General features: G+C 31.5%; 1 protein-coding gene across 1 annotated transcript; it reads right to left on the reverse strand.

The window, feature by feature from the left end:
* Window positions 1-2,879: 2,879 nt before the first annotated feature.
* LOC18039616 (regulator of MON1-CCZ1 complex) lies at window positions 2,880-8,771 on the reverse strand. The gene is made up of 14 exons (XM_024181957.1): window positions 8,614-8,771; window positions 8,450-8,519; window positions 8,245-8,346; window positions 7,836-8,088; window positions 7,446-7,705; window positions 6,962-7,115; window positions 6,662-6,771; window positions 6,496-6,583; window positions 5,573-5,908; window positions 5,413-5,487; window positions 4,477-5,054; window positions 3,854-3,962; window positions 3,589-3,768; window positions 2,880-3,452 (listed from the first exon to the last, which is right to left on the reverse strand). Exons 4-14 carry the CDS (start codon window positions 8,004-8,006, stop codon window positions 3,267-3,269), a joined length of 2,247 nt encoding a protein of 748 aa, XP_024037725.1. The 5' UTR covers window positions 8,007-8,088; window positions 8,245-8,346; window positions 8,450-8,519; window positions 8,614-8,771; the 3' UTR covers window positions 2,880-3,266.
* Window positions 8,772-21,112: the final 12,341 nt, after the last annotated feature.

Genomic DNA, 21,112 nt, shown 5'->3' on the forward strand with positions numbered 1-21,112 from the left:
ATATCAATGTGTTCTTCAAGTGAATAAAAGCAAAAATTCTTTTTATTATTATTTTGTGTGAGTCCTAACAAATAGCAGTTGATAAGTGAATTTTTTTTTGTTGTAAACTGTTTTTATCCAACAGAAACGGAAATATTGTACCATCTTGTTGATATTTTACCTTATTGAATTAATTAATTATTCCTCCCAAGAAAATTTTTATTTATTTATTTTGTTTATTGCTAATTTTGAGCGCACAGACTTAACAGTCAAGCTACGGCGTGCACCCTACGGGCACGATGAAAAACACGGTCACAGGACTTTCGTGTCATGGTGGGTCCCTGTTGAATTTTGCTACGTGTCAACAGCAGAGTGGGTGTTTCTGGCTTACGGACTATTTTTGTCATTTACTGCCTGCTGAAAACTGCTTTACTGTTAATTTACGATGGGGCCAATTTGTACGTTTCGTTTACGGGTGTCAAAACTGCTTCGCTGTCAATTTACGATGGGAAATTTTCACTCAACCCCTTACTTTTGGCAAATATACTGAACCCGAAACTTCATTTCAAATGTTCCTCAAGAATTAGAGTAGCTATCAAGTTGCACCAAGTTAGGGTATTTAGGTAATTTTATTTATTAATTAGTTTATTTATTTGGGATAAGGTTATTATAATCATAAATGAAATGGGAATAAACTTAGCAACATTTTTCTTCTAAAGAATAAACTCGCTATAGAATCCAAATTTCCTTCGCCTAAACACTATCTATATTTATCTTTATCCAAAGTTTTTACGGGGCAATATGAATTTTAAAATTTGATGTTGACAATCAAATCAGTTTTGTTGTTCACTTAATTAATAAGTCAATTTTTTTTTATTAATTTTGAAAGGACTAGAAGAGTGTAAGAGAGAAAAATATTAAGAGAGGTTTGTTCTCCAGATTGAAATAAGATTAAATTAGTTGCATTCCTTAAAAATACAAAAATAAAATAAGAATAAAAATTATTAAATTAATGTCAAATAATTTTTGGCGACCGTAGAAAGTGATGTGAGGTAGAAAATTTGGCATTATTGGATATCCTTCCATGAACTTCACACTTTAAATGAATAAATAGTGTCACAACATGTTTATTAAGTATTCCATTTATATAATTTGAGCAGATAGATGAATGAAGTTCGAGACTTAACATATTACAAACCCTAATTTTTTTTAATTAATTTTTAACTTTTATCTGCTTGCACTTCCACCAGATAGAAAAAGAAAAGGGCCATTTTAGAACAAAAAGGATTCCTTTCCTCCTGTCTTCGCTAGCTGGTAACTGCTACTCTGATTGTTTCTTGTTTTGTTCTTATTTTTCATGAGTAGGATTTTGAGAATCTAATTTTTATAAACCAACAAAAAGTGGATGCCTCTACAGCTACGGAGTCAACTGGTATCCCTAACCCACTATTCTATTTATAAATTTATTCTTTTTTACTTTAGGGATCTAAAGCTCCATATCTCTAACATCTCCCATGTTAAAGGTACTGTTTGGGGACCAAAATTTTTATTCTCTCGCATTAATTTTCACTTAATTAAAAAACTATGAAATCTTCTAACGAATATTATTGCTATGTTTAGCCAATATGCTCACTATAAAGTTAAACTACAAAAAACATCTTTTGCCTATCCAAATGACAAGAGAGGGGGTTCCTAATATTAATTAATACATGAATAAAAATGCTCATGGTTTATAAGAACCTTTTAAAAATAACAGAAGAATAAAGTTATTTTGTTTATTTAAAAGAGTAGTTGTAAAGCACAGCAATAATAACTATTATTTAATATCAGTAGTTTGAATTATAGATATTATTGTGACTGAATTAAGCAGATGTACATGTTTCACTAAAAAAATTGGAGCTCAACAGATGAATAGACCATTCTTACCTGTAATTACATATATTTTAACATGAGATTTCCTTATCAATTAATTAATTAATTATTAAAATTTAGGCACTAACAAGTAAATAAAATTTGTTAGTCATCTAACCATCCTTATCACGGAACAAAAGAACAAATGGAAATTCATAACTTAATGACCAAAATGAAATAATTAAACTGTTTCATTAATTATAGTTGACCTAACATCTATCTTTTCCGGTGGCCTAAGTATGCAATAACATGTCATTAGATGGGAAGCATCGTGTAATCATTATCGAGTCTTTCTTGATTATAATTTTTTTTCTCACTATGTATAAAATAATTTAATTACACGTCTTTGTCCTGAAGAACTATTTAAAGTTTGATTATCATAATAATTATCACGTCCCAATATCAGCAGAGAATGACGATTTAATACATTCTTTTTACTCAAGAGGTACAGTCCCTAATGAATAATTTACCCAAAGACAAAAAGTTATAATTTATCCACTTCATTGAGTAAACTAATTACAATGTCATAATCATCGCATACATATAAAGAAGAAAAAAAAGTATGGGCTATTAGAAGCACAACATATTAATCTCAAATGCATCTAAGGATTATTCTGCTAGCTCATTTGTTATTTCTCATAAATGAGATCAATCATGGTGGTTGATGAGTATTAAGAAATCAACATCAATAATACAAAAAGATATTATAAAACTTTGCATGAATGCAGGTTTAGAAAGAATAAACCAGACCATCACAGGCTTAAAGATTTAAGATCCAAAGAGGTTAAGCTGCGGTTGGTACTACACCAACTTGATAAATTGATGGTAATAATCATATGGCTGGCCCTACTCCCCACAACCAACTCTTTCTTCATCATTAGTGATTACTAGTGCCAAGAAACCAAAGATGCAACACATTTTGGTCAGTTGATTTATACTTTTATTTAGCAAAATTGTGGGGGGGTGGGGGGGGGGGGGGGGGTGGGCTTGAAAAAAAAATGAACAAAACTTAAGGTCACTGTGGCTTCAGTTGTCGAATTGATGAAATGATTGATAAGGTCAATGCGATTTCATAATGTATATTTACCTCAAAAGAAGAATAAAAGAGAATCAAAGCGTGAGTTGGGACCATTTTGTTTAGATTGTAACGTAAAAAGCAATCTAATTATACAAAAGCGCTTTTGGTCCACCTCTTATCAATGATGATCTCAGTTTTCAAATAGTTGTGGGAATTTTAACATGGGATACCTCAACAAGAACAAATTCTTGTACAAAGATAGAAACCATTAAAAAAAAGGAAGGGGGGGGGGTTGTTTGGAGAGCTGGTACAAGCACTTGGAAGCATGATTCCCACTATTGTTGGAGGAATTCAGTTATCAGAAACTTGTAGCAGCAACGGAAGTGTTCATCTCGTTCAAAATGCCGTAATAAGTGGTGAAATCTGAAGTAGTCCGAAAGTCAGGGATAAAATCCGAGAAAAATCTCAGAACTGCAGCCAGATGTTGTGAGTTGTTGGACGAACAAGCAGCTTGGAGAAACAATGCGGGCCGGACAGTAGTGACCTGAGAAAGACTCGTTCTTTAGTAAAAGCTAAGAAACATAACCTAGATTTTGAAAGTTTCAAGCTATTAATAAAAACCATAAATTGAACTATATAGTTTTGAGAAGCAATTGGCACTTTTGTAAAACTACAATTACCTGGTACTTCCGAGCATAACGTAAAGCTTCATTATAACGTCCGTCTTGCACCAGTAACGACACATAGTCATGATGTAGAGAGAGCTGTCTTAGCATTTCAAGACCGAGCTTCCTAGTTTGGATATTCTGCCGCCCTGACTCTAAAAGCTGCAGTGCAACTTCCTTCGACGGTTCAAGAATCTGTAGCAAAAAAAGATTCCTCATAAATCAAATTATTTTAGTAAATTGCCAGGAATATACATCAATAGAAGAGAGACTTTAAAACCTTGTTTGTAACAAACGATTCCAGCTCTGCATATCGCTCGTTGCGGGCCAGAAGTTGAATTGCCAAGACATAAAGATTTGGATGCACTTTGATCTTCTCCATATTCGTGCTGTACAGAAACAATAAATCAAATTGAATGGTAGAAAATTCAAACCCTATGCCTCCAATGCCCAGAATCATTCTTGTGACAATTTTATGCACTCTTATTATTCCTCCCTTAATAGTTCCGCATTAGTTTACATTGGGAATCTAACTCTTTTCTTCAAATTTTTCTGTAACATTGGTTATATGATCTCTAGGATTTTGCCTAAGCTTGTTCATTAGTTTCGGTCACAAAGTACGCAGGCAAAACAAGCATAGATCCATGAAGGCTCATTCAAAACCCAAATCAATCCTGGAAATAATGCACCCAAAACTTGATACCAACCACAAAAATGGCCTAAGGGAAAAAGGAGCAGTAACCTAATTGATATGAAATGTCAAACTTTGCACCAGCATCAATGCACAGCTTGCTTAAGATATTGGTAGCAAGTGGCAGCACATCATGGCTGTACCACTTTTAAAAAAATGCTTGGACTAGCTATATTTTCAAAGAGCTGGATCACCGGAAACTGTTAACATACCTGCAAAGGAACTCAACGATGATGGAAACTAAGTAAGAAGGGTCACCCACCATCTCCTCCTCTACAGCAGCAAACACAAACTTGTACATCTCATCAGGTGAAATTGCTGGTGAAGTAAGTTCAGAGTCCTGCTGCTCCGAAATATTGACAAAAACAGGATTGTCAGTTGGCCCAGAACTATGAGCACCTGTTAGATTTACTCTATCCACTTTACCACCACCAAGTTGAAGATCTCTAGAGTCTGTTCTCAACGGTGCCGAGCTGGCATTTTCCTCAGACTCTGAAGCTGAAAATGTTGAAGCTCTACTGGGATATTCGCTGTCAACTCCAGCAGTAGATTCATGTCTGATGGATGTTCCGTCAATTCTACTGGTGGACACATCAGTGTTCGATCTAGCAACACTAGTTTTTGCCACCCCTGAAGAAGTGCTCTCGGTCTTTATTCCCTTAAAATAACTGCCTGTTTTGAGTGAGAGTGAGTAAGAAGAAACCAAAACATCTATGGCCTTGGAAACCATAGAGACAGGCCTACGTTCTAAAATAACAGTTCGTGCTATGCCCAAGCACAGTTGCTTTGCCTGAAACAGCAGAAATAATATATAATTATAATTTAATCTTATTGATTCACATTAGAGGAGTACACTATAATCACATATGGAAACAAAATTATTTCATGAGATGCAACAGATGCTTGTCGTAATTTCATTTTTATACGTACCTTAGTTCCAGTATCATTACTTCAGAGAACCAACATATTTTTAAATTTTTAACACTCATATGACGAGATCTACATTTTTAATGGGAAATTGATTGCAGTCTTATTTATGAATGTGCCTAGTATGCTGTGGTACAAATAAGAGTAATTAATTTTCATTAGGTGGAGAATGGGACGTAAAAGAAAACAAAACAAATATCAAAACATAAAATGCATTAAACCTTAATGGCCTCCAGTTTTCTCCGTTGCAAGAATTCTAATACGGATGGCGTTTCTGAGCTACTTGCAGCAATCGCCTGCAGGAAAAGAAAGGGGCAATTCTTACAATAGTTAACTGATTGATAATAAGAAATGAGGTACTAGATAACTGATTGCACTTGCCTCTAAATCTAAATGGATCTTCCACAAAAAATTATTAGAAACATCGCAAATGAGGTCAGGGACAATAAAAGTCCAGTTATCTCCATAAATGATTCCTTCATGATCAATCTTATTATTGACTTCTGAACATTCACCATCTTTGCCACTGGATCGAGAGGAAGAAGAATAAGACCTCGGGAATCCCCTCGACTGTAGAGGAAGTGGAGCAGATATGGGAGCCCGAGAATCTGCAAATATGTCATACAGTATAACAACCTTCGCATCTATTTGATGAACGAGTAGTACGTTATCAACCACACTCACAGCAATCTTCCTTGAATAAATTGGCAGAGATCCCTACATATTGAGATGAAAAATGAGAAAAATAATTCCAGAACAGATACAATGTGACATTGAATTATGCAAGAATTTGTGGCCCAACAAAGAGATGTCGGCATAAATTAAAGTGCATCAAAAAACTTACTACTCTTACACAAATTTCAACTGTCTTCCAATTTTGCTTACAATGAGGAAACAGGGAAGGAACAAAAAATAGATCAGATATCCACGGATTTCAACATGAATGTTTGCTTTGTAGTTTGTACCTAGTGCCCACAGTCTAAATGACAATATATTCCAAGGATTGTCCAAAATTTGGTGACATCAATAAGCTCCATTTGTGCCTAATGGCCGTGATTCACTTTACACAGAAGTGTCAATCACCCAACATTTCAATTCTAAGACTCTTCAGGTCCTCAAATTAACATTTAAAATCCTATAATATCTATTGCAAAATTGCAGATTTTAAAGTAAATTTACGTAGTAACTGAGACCTAGGAAATGCATATTAATTGAAAACCAGCCGCTACCACAGAAACAAGTCTCATAATCAACTTGAAGAAAGGCACAAGTTCTGAATACAAGAAATCTAAGCGAGACTGTACCTGTTGTACGACAGCATCACGGTAAAATCTATATGAGTGGAGTAGCATTGCAACTCTATCAACTTGTAAGCAATATATTCTACCATAGCTGTAAAAATCAAGAAGGCTTAAGATTTGCTCTCAGCAAAGAATGGGATTAACTAAATACAAAACATAAATAACCTACACAGTGACAATATAGACATCTTCAGCAGCTAGGACCGGCTTACTGTTAGCCTCAGGCTTAGCCATTGCCATATCAAACTTTGGCAAGCGAACTATCCCAGCAGATGAAAGCTGCACAAAGAAATAACATCTGCATCAAACCAATGAAAGAACTTGACAACAACTGAAGACGTTTACAGTATTCATAAAACGATTTTCAGGCCCCTTTTCTCTGATATGGAAATATAACTTAACAAAGATATAATCTTTATCAGAAAGGGTACAAACAAAATTGAGCTAATTACAGAGTTGACGGCCGTACCTGAAAACCAGTGAAAGTCCTGCACTGCATGCCAGAAGCAAGAAGAACCAATCGACTTTCATGAGTGTAGACATACCAACACACATTCAATTTCCGCATCTCCACCAAGTCAAGTGATTTTGCAACAGAATCATAAGCAAACAAGTCCAGCCCACTGTAATTGACTCCATTTTAGTGAAAGGTGAGTGTCAGGCTAGGATAAAATCAAAATGCAATTACAAGATTAAAAGTAAGCGATCACCCAGTCATTAAGACGTTGAAGTGTTCTTATAAACAAATAAGCCATTCCAATGGCTTGTAAGCATCAACCTAGAACATGGGTAACAATTTTATAGACACGACACTTGTTCCTCTAACACGCCATAACAAAGTTAGCACCAAATTATTGGTAAACATATCTATATGTAACCATTTCAACCCAAAAATTAAAAAAAAAAAAAAATTTCTAGACAATTCCAGAAACTGCATAGAAACTTCCCTTTACCTGTTCTTTACAACGACAAAGTCACACAATGGGCAGTCCGTCCAGAAAAATCCCAATATATTCTCCGAATCAGACCTACACCTATGGCTAAAAGCTTCTGAAGTTTCTCTTATCCAAAACTGTATCTCAGAGCTGGACCGCTGAATTGCTATAAGCTTTGTATCTAGAGAAAATCTAATGCTTAAAATTGGCCCTTCAGGTATTGAATCAGAGGTAGAAGTGGCAAGAGGATTGAAGGGAACAGTTTTCCATGAAAAGATCTGTTGAGTAAACAGGACAAACTAATCAAACAGCAATAACAAAATAAATGCTCATTAAACATAAATGCTCATTAAACAATAACTAAAATGCACTTCGAATTCAAGTTAAATTGCAAAATCAACACTTTACCTGATTCGATGTCGAGGGGATGAGTAACTTAGTTCCATCATCGTAATGTAAACCCCTTGATTCAGGAATGCTGCAACGCAGAGGCGGGTATTGTATATAAACATGTGAAAGTGCACCAGAACCACTTAAACCAATACTAGGCTGCGAACTTGATGATGCCTTTCCAGACATGTTTCTAAGTTACTCGACGTAATCAGTTTACTCCTCCAGATATTAACAGAAGTGAAGCGGACGATTAAGCCTTTCCTCGAAGCTAATAAGCAAGAACAAAAAGCATGATGTTAAGAGCAACATCTTCTAAAACAGTACAAACGCGTGAGCATCATGCTTTCTCACGCATAATGCAAGATAATTCCTCCTTCCATACACTAAAAACATATCTTGTAATTAAAGAAACACAATGTGATACCGTATTTTGCATGCAATTCTTTAATGCGAGAAATTGTTTCAAGCACATATCACACTCAACTTCCGGGACTTTTGCAGCGACACAACCTCCGTATTCTTTCGCCTGCAAAGAATTAATTTTTTATTTTTTCAAAATAATCATCAACCAAAGACAGCACTAGGCAGATTTCAAAAAGCTTATTCCCTGCCACGTGGCGAAAACAAACCTGGGCAGCACAATTCACTAAGATTCGATTAAGCACAGACTGTGTTTTCTTTTCCTTCATTGCAACAGAACTGTAACACAAATTAACAGATTATCATTAAACTTCCGAACAAAAAAAATCCAAAACTAACAGCCAAAAGATTTTCAGAATTTCAATTAAAATACCTGGAAATGGGTCATATAGGGATTTCGTAGACTTGATTAATTCTTGGCTTTTGAAATTTAGAAAGCGTTTGTGATTTTGTTACTGGAATCAGAGAGTTCGATGCTGTTTTCTGTATACCTAACAGTCTTGCTTTGTGAAATCGTGTTTGAACTGCGGATTTGCAGCTGACTCGTAAAACTGCCACGTAGCAGTTCGGGCCCTTTGTAATTGTGGCATCTCGACCCATATCATAAATAAGCCCAAAATAGAATCGCTATTGGCCTATCATCTGTGGGTTTGTCTACTCTAACAAAAATGGGCTTGTTAGAGAGTTTCTATTTCACCCCAGTATCTTTCTAACTCTATCTACAGCAGTCCAACTTGTTGGCTACTTAAATTGCTTTAAGCCCAATACTTTTCTTATAAATAGGAGTGATGCTGTACTTCCAATGGTATATACAATAATAATTTTTTTCTTTTTTTATATTTACTTTTATAACCGTCACTTTGCAATTAAACCCCCCTTTAAAACACAAGTGAACTGCACCCACAAGATAATGCTCACTAGATTAGAGATGGTAAAAAAATTCGGGTTGGTCCGGCCCATTCTCACGAGTTTTGACTCGATCTACCCACATGAGGGCTTGAATAAGAATTTAGAAAAAGAAGTCTGAATTAGTCGCAAGTCCTCTTTTTTTTTTTTAAATAAATTTATAAATTATAATAATAAATTTAAATTTGAAAAATAATGGAAAAATAAAAAAGTAAGCTTAAATTTCCTAATTTATATGTCAATAATGAATAAAAAATTATAATTATAATATTAAACTCTCTTTTAAGTGTTAATTAATTAAGAGAGTGTTTCAATTAGAGAATCTAATATTAAAAATTTAAATCTCTAAACTTTTATTTACTTTATTTTATTTATTTATTATTTTATTATGAAATATTTTTTTAATTTATTATTGATTATAACAACTTGATTATTATTAAACCATTTCAAGTTTACAACAATTTAAAAAAAAATTAAAAAAAGAGTAAAAGCCCAAGCCCAGCCAAGACCCGTAATGAACCATGTCCAAGCCCAACCTTACACTCTTATCTAATAAGCTTGGGTCTGGGTTTGAAAAAGCGCAAATCAAGCCCTTAATTTGTCAACCCTACACTAAATATCCTCAGATGAAGGACAAGACAAAGTTATACCATACTTATAATAAAAATCTTGATTAAATAATGGGTTTTACCAATCTCAACGGGATTAATGTACTACGTTGTAATTCGATTAACTAATTATTGTTTTCAATACTATTAATATATAGAGGATATACTATATTACATTTTTTCCCCTTTTCTAGAGTTGTAGTCTCATGATCAATATTTGGTTTCTGTCCATATGTCCTTATAATTAATCCTATGGGAGTGGGACTCTAGGTTAATAATAGGATTTTTTTTTTTTTTGGTTAATTGCCAAAAGATTGAAATAATTAATATCACCTAATAAGATTTCCCTTGTTATTGTATATGAACGTTTAAGTAGCACTCAATTCCCTAGTTAGAAATATATTTAATCTACATTTGATCATTCACCATTTATACCTTGAAACATCCAAAGCCATGCCATCAAAGCAAATAATTAGGGTTTGCAGTTGTAATATTACTTTAAATAACAAATCTTAAAATCAGAACCTGTTGGATTTCCAGCTATAAAAAGTTCGAAAATGATCATCATCTCATAGATTTTTTTTTCTCTTTTTTTTCCTAGAATATGAAATGTTTCCTAAATTAACTAATACCTTAGTTTACTCAAACACAAGAAGAATTGTTTACGGGTTATCTAAGAAAGAGACAAATAAGGAAAATGTATTATTAATTTGTACTAATTGGTTAAAATTTCCAATCAAAAGTCTTAATTTAGGTTTAAGAAAGAGACAAATAAGGAAAATGTATTATTAATTTGTATTAATTGGTTAAAATTTCCAATCAAAAGTCTTAATTTAGGTTATCTTACGTATCTTACAATGCCCAGAGAAAGCAAATAATTATTACGATGGAATTGCTCAACCAAAACTAATACATCAAAATCGGGGGCCGCATATGGAGATTTCACTCGACTTGCAGTTGATGAAGTAGTTCACTAGTAATGATCAATCAAAAAATTGGCTAGAGTCATATCAACCTTTGACATAAAAATTGGTATTATGAGTCAAAAGGATTACTAACTTAAGTATCTAGAACTAGTTAATTAAAGTTGCATAATATGTTAGATTCAAAGTATTAGCATATACAGATTTATCAAGATACCGCATTGACGGACTTTGATAAAGAAAACTAAACTTGTACGATCTGATTCACACTGCCTAAACCATGAAACTTGAAATATAAAACGTCAAAAATGTAAATTTCGATGTAACAAATTTGGTTTTTTTTTTTTTTTTTTGTATTTGTAATATAATACACAAAATGTAAGGGTACGCGGCCAAAGTTATGAATGCTAGATGTCTTATCTTTTGGGGGTTGCAATGCTTTCCATCAACCAGGGCAAATCAAGGGCCCCTACTCTTAACACATTAGAAGAAAAAGTCAATTAGGTTTTTTATATATGTGTGGTCGAAGATGGGCAAACAAAAGGAGATACAAACAATAAACATAGGAGAGTACTTGTTTTTCACAAGCCATATGAAAAAGGAGTGGGCACTGGGCAGTACTTGTTTTGAGGACCATTCAAAAATTGAAAACAAAAGAGGCAAAAGAAAATGAGAAACCCTAATAAAGAGCAAGCGGTAGTTAATTATCAAAGAAAGTACTTTGGCCCACATGCAACTAAATTTGTGGGGGTTCTATTATGAACCAAGTACCAATAATAACAACGTACCGCTGCAAACAAGAGAGAAATGTCAAGTCATTCATGTTTCGTACATTTTCAGAAAATACGAAAATAAAAAAAAAAGAAAAATTAATGCTAAATTGTGCAATAATAATTCCGTGTAAGAAGTTTGTACAGTTACCAATTAGGTATATGTTCATACAACTTACGAAAAAGAAAAAGATTGTACCAAAACAATAATAATGTTTAGCCGGTCGAGGAAAGATTCTCTTGTCGAGGAAATTTTTCACTAGGGTCCATGAGCACTTTTATTATCTAATAAAAATAGTACGCTCGCTATTATTATTTCTTATTAAAAAGGAGGAGATGGGTAGAATTTAAATTAATTTTAGATATAGAGTTATTTATACTTTAAAAGTTATTCCGAGTACTTATATTGTAAAAATTTTATTTATTATAAAAAAAACTCGTGACATAAAAAATTTCAAACACCTATTTAGCACACTCATTCAATATCCAATTCTCTTTTTTTTTTTTTTAAAAAAATAATAATAAGTATTAAATAGTCAATAATTACCAATAATACATCGCCTAATACGCTAAAAAATAAGGCTATATTTAGCTTAAGAGTCGGTTTGGGAATGCTGTAGCTTTTAAAATAATTGTTACTAGCTATGTTGTAGAAATAATTAACTGTGAAGAGAATCAGTTAAGTGTTTGATAAACTTTATTTTTAGAAGTACTGTGAGTTTTGAAAGTAGTTATAGACGTTTAGTAAATTTTACTATTAAACTACTGAGAGAAAACCAATGACTAAAATACCCCTAATATAGAATAAAATTTACTTATACCGATAAAAGAATATTTTTAATTATTTATTAAAATAATTTTAACTAAAAATAAAATCTATAATATATTGATTTTAATTTTTTTATTTTTTTCCCCTAAAACCATTGATAATCCATTTTATAATATAGTGATAATAATTTGACCCCAAAATTGATATTAATAAATTTATATTGATGAATTATAACAAAAATTTATTAAAATATTGATTTTATTTCCAGTTTGAATAAGGATAATTTTGGATTTAGGTAATAATTTTAAGGATATTTATAGAAGCGAAAAAGCCATTCTCATCCATAGGGTTTCATGTAATACCCTATTTCATCCTCACTTTTTAAACAATAGTCCAAAACATCATTCCGTTAACTCACCGTTAGTTGAATGTTGTTTGTTAGTAATTCATTAAGGGTAAAAAATGATTTTCCATCAAAGAGAAAATTAGAAAAATAAACAAAAGTTGACATATAATTAAAAATAATTTTATCTAATCCCACTAAACAGGAAATACCGAAAAAGATGAAAAACTTGTATTTCAAGCAATTCTTTTTTCACTTCTTTCTATTTCGACGGTATGAAAGCCCTATAAACCCTAGATCTAAGTACAAAAAATATCACAATTTTCTTATTCATATAAGTATACTCTCTAATTATACTATAAAATGGCTTGAATTGAGTTGAAGATAAAGAAGATATTCGGCACATGCAAGCACATAAAAATTGGTAGTATTTTTTAGTTTTTAATTACAGTTTGTTCCTCATGGAAATTATTCAATGGCTATATTAAACTATATCATTGTTAATTTCATTTAAGAAAATATTAATGAATTTTGCATGCTTTATAGTGTTATTTAATTGTGTAAAAAATTATTTTAATATAGTTTGTATCACTATAATGAAAAATCATATTTTGCCCTCAATGGATTACTAGTTAACGGTTTTTCACTGATGGTGAGTTAACGGAAGGATATTTTGGGCTATTGTTTGAAAAGTAGGGATGAAATGGGTTATTACATTAAACCCTAGGGATGAAAATATCTTTTTCCCTTTATAGAATTGTATTAAAGGATAAAATTGATTTTCAAAATCAAAATCTAAAAGTTACTCTTCCCTATTTTTCAGAATCAGTTGTAGGAGGGGCTGATTTTGACAGAAGTGATTTTTTTTTATCAAACACTAAAATTAGCTTTTATATTTTCAAAATCACTTTTAAACCTCTCAAAAGTAATCTCAAACAAGCCCTAAGTATTATAAATTAGGACATTGTCTGAACCCCAAGCCTAAATTAGGGTAATGTCTAACAAAAAAATATGATTATGAATACTATTAAGAACTAAAACCAAAAGGAAAATAAAAAGCTCCACACATTAAAGTCTCATGAAAAACTGGGGAATTTTAAGGGACTAGCCTACCTACCTTAGCTGTTGTAAATAAAAATCACTTTCCAATCGGAAAAATGATATAGTTCAGTGTTCGTAACAACACATACTACCATCAACAACACAACATAAACACCAACAACACAATACAAACATGAAAAAAAACATCAAAACAAAACGAAAAAAATTACAAAAGAAAACACAACAAACCACATAGAGACACTAAAACAAGGTGACTACTTGGATAATCTACTCAATGAATTTCTTATGAGGCCATCAGGTCGTTGAAGCACCACTTTTAAAGCCAATTCTAACTCTAAAACAAGTTTACTTTCTCGATTTGGACACTGTAGCAACATTATGGATACCAAGAACAACCTCCTTGAGCAAAGACACCATAACAATTAAAATGGCAGCAAACAATCAAACAACAGTGGCGGCAACAATAGCAGCATCATCAGTAGCAACACACTAATAGTAACACTAACACTATTACTAACATTAAAACTAATACTAATAATTAGAGTTGGCAAAATAAGTCATTGAGTCAACTTCGTATGATGTCAAATTCAGGGTAACCTAGACATAACCCATTTAAAATCATGTCAAACATTGAGACCCTAACCCAACAAAAAAAAAAGATATTTAATTTAACGAGATTTACAACACACACACACACACACACATATAATATTATTTATTGATGTTATAAAATATACATATCTATCACAATATATATATATATATATATATATATATATATATATATATACAAAATTAATATTATATATTGATATTATAAAATATATATGTCTACCAATATTTTACACATTTTCACTATTAGAGTGATGATACAACCACAAATTTTTATACAAACTTATTTTGTACAAATTGATTTGGCATTAATTTATTGGGTGAATGAAAATACAAAATAATAAAAATAAATCACGTGGGTCAAGAGATATTTAATTTAACCAATTTTATCATACCACATCAGTTTGTACAAAATAAATTTGTACAAGAGTTTGTAGCTATATTATTACTCAAAATTATATAAATAAAACATCATATATACAATCATCTTTAAAAAAAAATCATGTCTCAATATTTGAGTTTTGATGATGAGAACCTACAAATTGATTTAGAATAGAAAATATAATTATGTCATTAATAGCATAAATAAATCAAAAACTTAACCCCCACCCAACACGGAAAAAATCTTGTCAACTGGAACATGTTCCATTTAATAATTGTATCAAATTTGATGACTCATATCTATTTATTTGTGTCATGTTCATATCGGATAATCAGATACTGTCAAATTTTACGAATAACAAAAATAAAAAAGAAAAATCTATAGAAAAGTTAAAACAATAAAAATGAAAATCGGTTGGAATTTGTTTGTTTTTGGGCCTCTGTCGCAGTGGTGGTTGGGGGAAAGATGTGGCTATGTTTGGCTTAGGGCGTTGCTGAGTGTTGATAGGTAGTTAATAGGACTTGCAGCTTGGAGTTAGGTTGTGGGTGGCAGTGGCATTTACGGTTTGTAGGTGGTCGACTTTCAGAGGCAACGACTTGGAATTTGTAAACGATTGATTTGTGGTGGCGTCAAGCGTGTTGAAAGCTGAGAAATGGTGGCAGTGGTAAGGTTTTGTGCTTTTTGTCCTGGTGTCTAGGTGTTAAGGGGGTTGTGTTGGAGGCGGCATCAAATAAAGAGAAAAGAAGAGAAAAATTGAGTAAATCATAAAAAATTTACTCGCACGAACGAAGCTCAATTTAATGTCCAATTCTCTTACCTTTAAACTCTAAAATTTGTTAATCTAACCATTAAAAAAAAAACAACTCGATATGTTAGAAAATTTTCAGATTATAACACAAAAAATCATTAATTTTTTTTTTTTTGTTTAAGCAACTCAATATGTTGAACATTTATTGTAAGGCTCAGTGTTGTTCACAAGAGTCTAAGAGTAGAAAAATCTGGTGTTATTGTGTCACAAAAAGGAACATTGAGTATGTGAATGTCCTTAGTAGGAAGTGAACATATGCAGAAAGAAAGTGGTGAATGGTGCTCTCTGTTGTGTAAATTTTATTGAACTCGCAAGTGCATGAATCTATTGTAGAATATATCAACAGTCACGAGTGTCGATCCCACGAGGAGGTGGATTTTAATTGCGTGTAGAGTTAATTTTCTAAGTGGGTGGTTGGATTTGTGGTGAAAATGATTTAAATTATCTTAAAATTTAAATTAGAATGGTGAGAATAAGTTGAAGCGAAAACTATTAAAATGAAGCGTTTGGGTTTCTGGATCTGCACTCAACATGCACCATGAGATTAATATTCCTTATTAGTGCCAATTAAATCATGAGTAGGGTTTCCACTCCTCATGAACCTCGCTCCAATAAATATGGTGCTAAGTGCTTATCGTGCCAAATAGTAATAACCTTGCACTACGGAGACGGTTATACTAGTACAATAGCTAAACAAGATTATTACTATATGTCGATGAAAAGTCAAAACATCCAAAAAAATTAGAGGGGAAGAGAAAGTAAATTTACCAAATTAAGCCCATAGAACATGTTGAGACTTCACTTTCAATCCAAACTTAAAAGAAAATTAGTTACTCATAAGTAAACTATGGGTAAAATGAAAATTATTAAAATACGTAGAAAATACAAGATAAAGAAGGAATTACAGAAAATAGAGCTCAAAAATGAATTTAGGGTGCCAAATTAGGGGGGAGCCCCTTATTTATAGATATAATGAGTAAATCATGACCATTTGATTAAAATAATTTGGATGCTTAGGATTGCGACACGTGGCAAGTTCGAATTGGATATAACACATTATTAGGGCTGGCATTTCGTGTATATGCATGTACCGTATGCACGTTTTTCGGTCCACTAACATACTGTCACGTCACTGGTCAACGCCACATCATCAGTCAACACCATATAAGCAGTCAATGTCACATCATTCGTCCAATCGAATACTGCCACATCATTGGTCAGTGCCACATCATCGTACCGTATATGTGAACAGTGTCATGAACAATATTGTACATGTGAACAATGTCGTTTATCATTTTATGCTCCTCCTAAGGTTTTCGACTGTTCTGAGTTTAAAATTGTTGTCTGTTTTGCTATATAATCTCTCCTTCATTGTGAAATGGCCATGATGTCTCCTAAAATACATAAAATACTTAATATAATAAAACACACATAATTAAATCACAAATGACTTAAATACATAAAAGTATGGATGTTAGTGAGACTTGAAGTGTAAAATAACGATTTTCTCCTTTATAAATATACACTTTCTAGCACTCAACATTTTTTTCTTCATATGGTTTTTGTTTTAGGCTTGTTTGGTATAACTAATTTAATAAACATAAGTGTTTATTTAATCTCATAAGCTCTTATAATAATTTTTGTTGTTGTTTGGTTGTTTTTCTAATAGAGCTTTTGAAGGTTAAATAAGTTATTTTGCCTCTACTAGTAAAAGCTCAAATTTTAGATTTTTGGGAATAGAGGTTGAATTTGTTTTAAATGTTAAAATATCTAAAATATCATTTACTTGTTTAACAATCGTATTTTATTCTTTTCATAATATGACTTTAAAAAACTTACCTATTAAAGTAATTTCATAAATTTTTAATAAAATCTCTTATTGACAACCAAATAATTAAAATCTTTTTGGTAAAAGCTCTTATTTATAAAAGTTCTACTTAAATAAGTTTTATTTGAAAAATTGTACCAAACGGAGCCTTAATTTTAAACATGAGAAGCAGATCTAGTGCTAAAAAAACACAGATTAATTTTTAAAATGTTTTGAGTAAGTTTGTCTTACAATTTCTCATCCACCATATTTTTAAATTTTTGCTTCTATGATTTAGAATTTCTCATTTAATCATGTTAAATTTTCTTGCCCGATCATAAAACTTATCTTCATTTTAATGATTCATTCAACTATGTAAGTAATAAGTGATTGTTCATGAAAGTTCTGTTACTTAAATAACTTTTCTTTTTAAGTGTTGGGATGGGTAATTTCTTTACACCATTTTGACTAATAGCAGTGATGGACCAGAGAATTTATTTAGAGGAAGTTTCTCTTATTAAATAAGGTACTAAATTTAAATAACAACTTTAGCCCAAAAAAAATTAATTAATTAAATATATAAACTTTAAATTGATTAAATTGGGAAATAAATTTACAAGTGGAAACTACTATTAAAGTCGATTTTTGATTAGATTTAAAACTGGCTTGTGGGGGACTAAACTTTTTAATTCATTTAAAGAAAGAAAGACTTATGATACAGGAAAGTAAGAAAGAATATTGCTACGAGCTTAAATGAGTTTATTACATACGGGGTCTAAATGAATTTATTTAATATGATAAATGCAACTACATATGTGATAAAGTTTTGAATAAAATGTCAGTCAATAGTTTATCATTCAAAATTAAGAAAGAAACTTATAATATAATGTTTAAGAAAATAAATGTTGCTTCAAATTCAAAGCTATGTCTACAATAAGAGATCAATCAATATACATGGTCTCTCATGTCACCATCAACAAAAGAAAATCAAAGATGTGTGTGGACCAATAATTCAGTCATTGAATTTAGTGGGGGAAACATTATTCATGTGATCGTCATTAACTTACAACTACCAAATTCTGATACCAATAAGACTAGACCCTTAATTTAAATTAATTTCGAACTCATCATATATATATAATAAGAATAATAATAATTTGAATAAATCTCTTTTGCAAATTTTCTCTCTCTTTCATTATTAGATGTCATGGACACAAGCAAACTTATTTGTCCACATAAATTGTGTAACGAAGAAGCCGGAGTTAATTTGAAGAAATGAAAGCAACCTCAACTTTAATTTTCATTAGAGATGAGTTCAATTAGATATAATATGCTCTTTAATAATGTACATATTCTTTATTAATTTGCTAAAGTTGTTTCATGTATTCTTGTAAAGCATATCAAAATATATCTATAATTAATTATTGAATACTTACTTCATCAACACAATAAAAATGCAGCATGTATATAATTATTTAGTAGTTAATTAAGCTTAGTCAAATTAACTATTAACTGCACATCCATTTCACTTCATTTTCTAATAAAAATCTAGCTAGGAACTACCGAACTAGTTATGTTCCCTATAGGCTGTAAGCGTTTCTTTCTACAATAAATTTGCCTCGTTACTTTGCACTGAGCGATTGAGAGGTAACTAGGAATAATTGAAGGGTTTTTGATCAAGAAATTAATGTGAATGTTATTAGGATGGTCCAAACAGTAGAACCATAACCGATTTGCTAGATACTAATTGATGTCATTAACTAATTATCCAACACTTGCATAAAAAAGAAGAGAAAGGGACCAAAGATGTCACATAATTTCACAATGCCCCACAAATTTTTAATGCAACATCTGAAAAGATGCCCGAATGTGGTCCATAAACCTTCAGTTCCAGACAACAATGATCAAACCCACCAAGCTTTTATGGAGTTCAAAGAGATATATACATCCTTACATTGACAGTTAAGGTCTTTACAAGTAGAAAAGCCAATAAATCCCATCATGCTAATGTTTATGTGCTGGCCCCATTGCATTTTATTGTGTGTCTTGAGGAATGGCTATCATCTAGATAAAGGTGATGATCATTCAGATTCGTTAGATTTATAATTTGACATGTCAGATTTTGTCATCTCATGACAGTTTTCTAGTGCATTTGTGTTTCTACTTTTAAAATGAGTCTACGTAAATTTAGGGTAAATAACGTCGAACAATTATTTAAAAAAAAAATAAAAAATCGAACAATTACACTAACATGGACTAAACTACGCATAAATGTATTTTATTGGTGGGGTTAAAATAATAAATAAAACTATATAAATTTAGGTAATCTGTGAGCATTCACAGTTAAAAAAAAACACAGTGTAATTTTAATTGTTCGATTTTTGCAGCATTTGACTCATAATAAACATTAATAATTAATCTGATATGACATTTACATATAAATTGCAGCAATAATAATTGGGATTTCTGGCATTGCTTAAATTTTAAACTTACAACTTTTTATTTTTACTTTAGACTCATAACCTGAATGGTTAGAGTTATATAAAGGGTAATTATCATTTTCCCACTAAAGTTATTTTGAATTATCAAGTCATTACTATGGTTTGCTGAAAAGTGTATTTTACCACAAAATGTTTACTCTTTTATCGTTTTACCATTATTCCGTTAAAAGTACGTTAATATTTAACAGAAAATGAGTTAAAAGTCCATTTTGCCCCTGGAGCATAAAATCATAATATGCTAAATTCAAGTATTAATCACAACTCAAAACAATTTAATTAGAGAAAAAAATGTAATGGACAATAAGCCAGAAAAAAAAAAAAGAAATCAATAACATGCGGTGGAGAGAGCAAACGGCAGTGGAGACGGCAAAGAGCCAATGATGGCACTATAGTGGATAGAGCCAGGGGCGGATTCCCCTTGGGACCAGTGGGGACTTAAGTCCCCACTGAAAAAAAAAATTCTTTTAATAGTTAATTTAATTATCTTAAAATTTCTAATAAATTTTTCTTAAACCCTCAATAATTTATATTCAAGTCCCTAATACATAATTACGCTCAAATTCTGACACTCTAAATTTTTAAAACAAATCAAAAGAGATGGACTTTACAAACTAAAATCAAGCCCAAAAACATCAATATTAATTAAATTTTTAAACATAAATATTAGTATTAGTGTAGAGAGAGCATTTTCAGCCATGAACATTTTGAAGAATCGGTCACGAAGCCAAATGAGAGAGTAATGGATGAATGATAGTTTGGTTGTCACATAGAAAAAAAACTTATTTAATGATATTGATAATGATGTTGTAATGCAACGTTATCAATGTATGAAAACTCATAAAGGACAATTGTAAACATATTTTGAAGTATGAAAAATCTTTTAAATTTATATATTTATTACTTTTTAAATTTTTTTATATTATCGTTGAATAAGCTCCCAGTCAATCAATATACTAACTCCGCCCCTTAGCAACGAGTGAGAGAAAGACAAATCGGAGATGGAGTGAGAGAGAGAGAGAGAGAGAGGCCAATTTTTAAGGTTGCAAATTTCTTTTTTTTTTTAATTATTTATCTAATAATTTGTTTATTATTTATTTTACCATTACAAACACAATGTTTTGACTTCAAAGAGAAATACCTTAAATACCCTTACGATATCAGCAAACCATCAACAACTTTTTAAATGATCTAATGAAATGGCGGTAAAACGATAATAGAGCAAACATTTGGTGGTAAAATAAATTTTTTAACAAACCATAGTAATGATTTGATATGTCAAAATAACTTGGTGGGAAAATGATATTTTCCCTTAAATAAATCCAACATTTATCAACCAAAAAGCAAACAAATGGTGGGCTCTTATGCTCTCAAATCTCAGCTC

Source organism: Citrus clementina, unplaced genomic scaffold (genome assembly GCF_000493195.1).
Source record: "Citrus clementina cultivar Clemenules unplaced genomic scaffold, Citrus_clementina_v1.0 scaffold_6, whole genome shotgun sequence".
NCBI classification, from domain to species: Eukaryota; Viridiplantae; Streptophyta; class Magnoliopsida; order Sapindales; family Rutaceae; genus Citrus; species Citrus x clementina.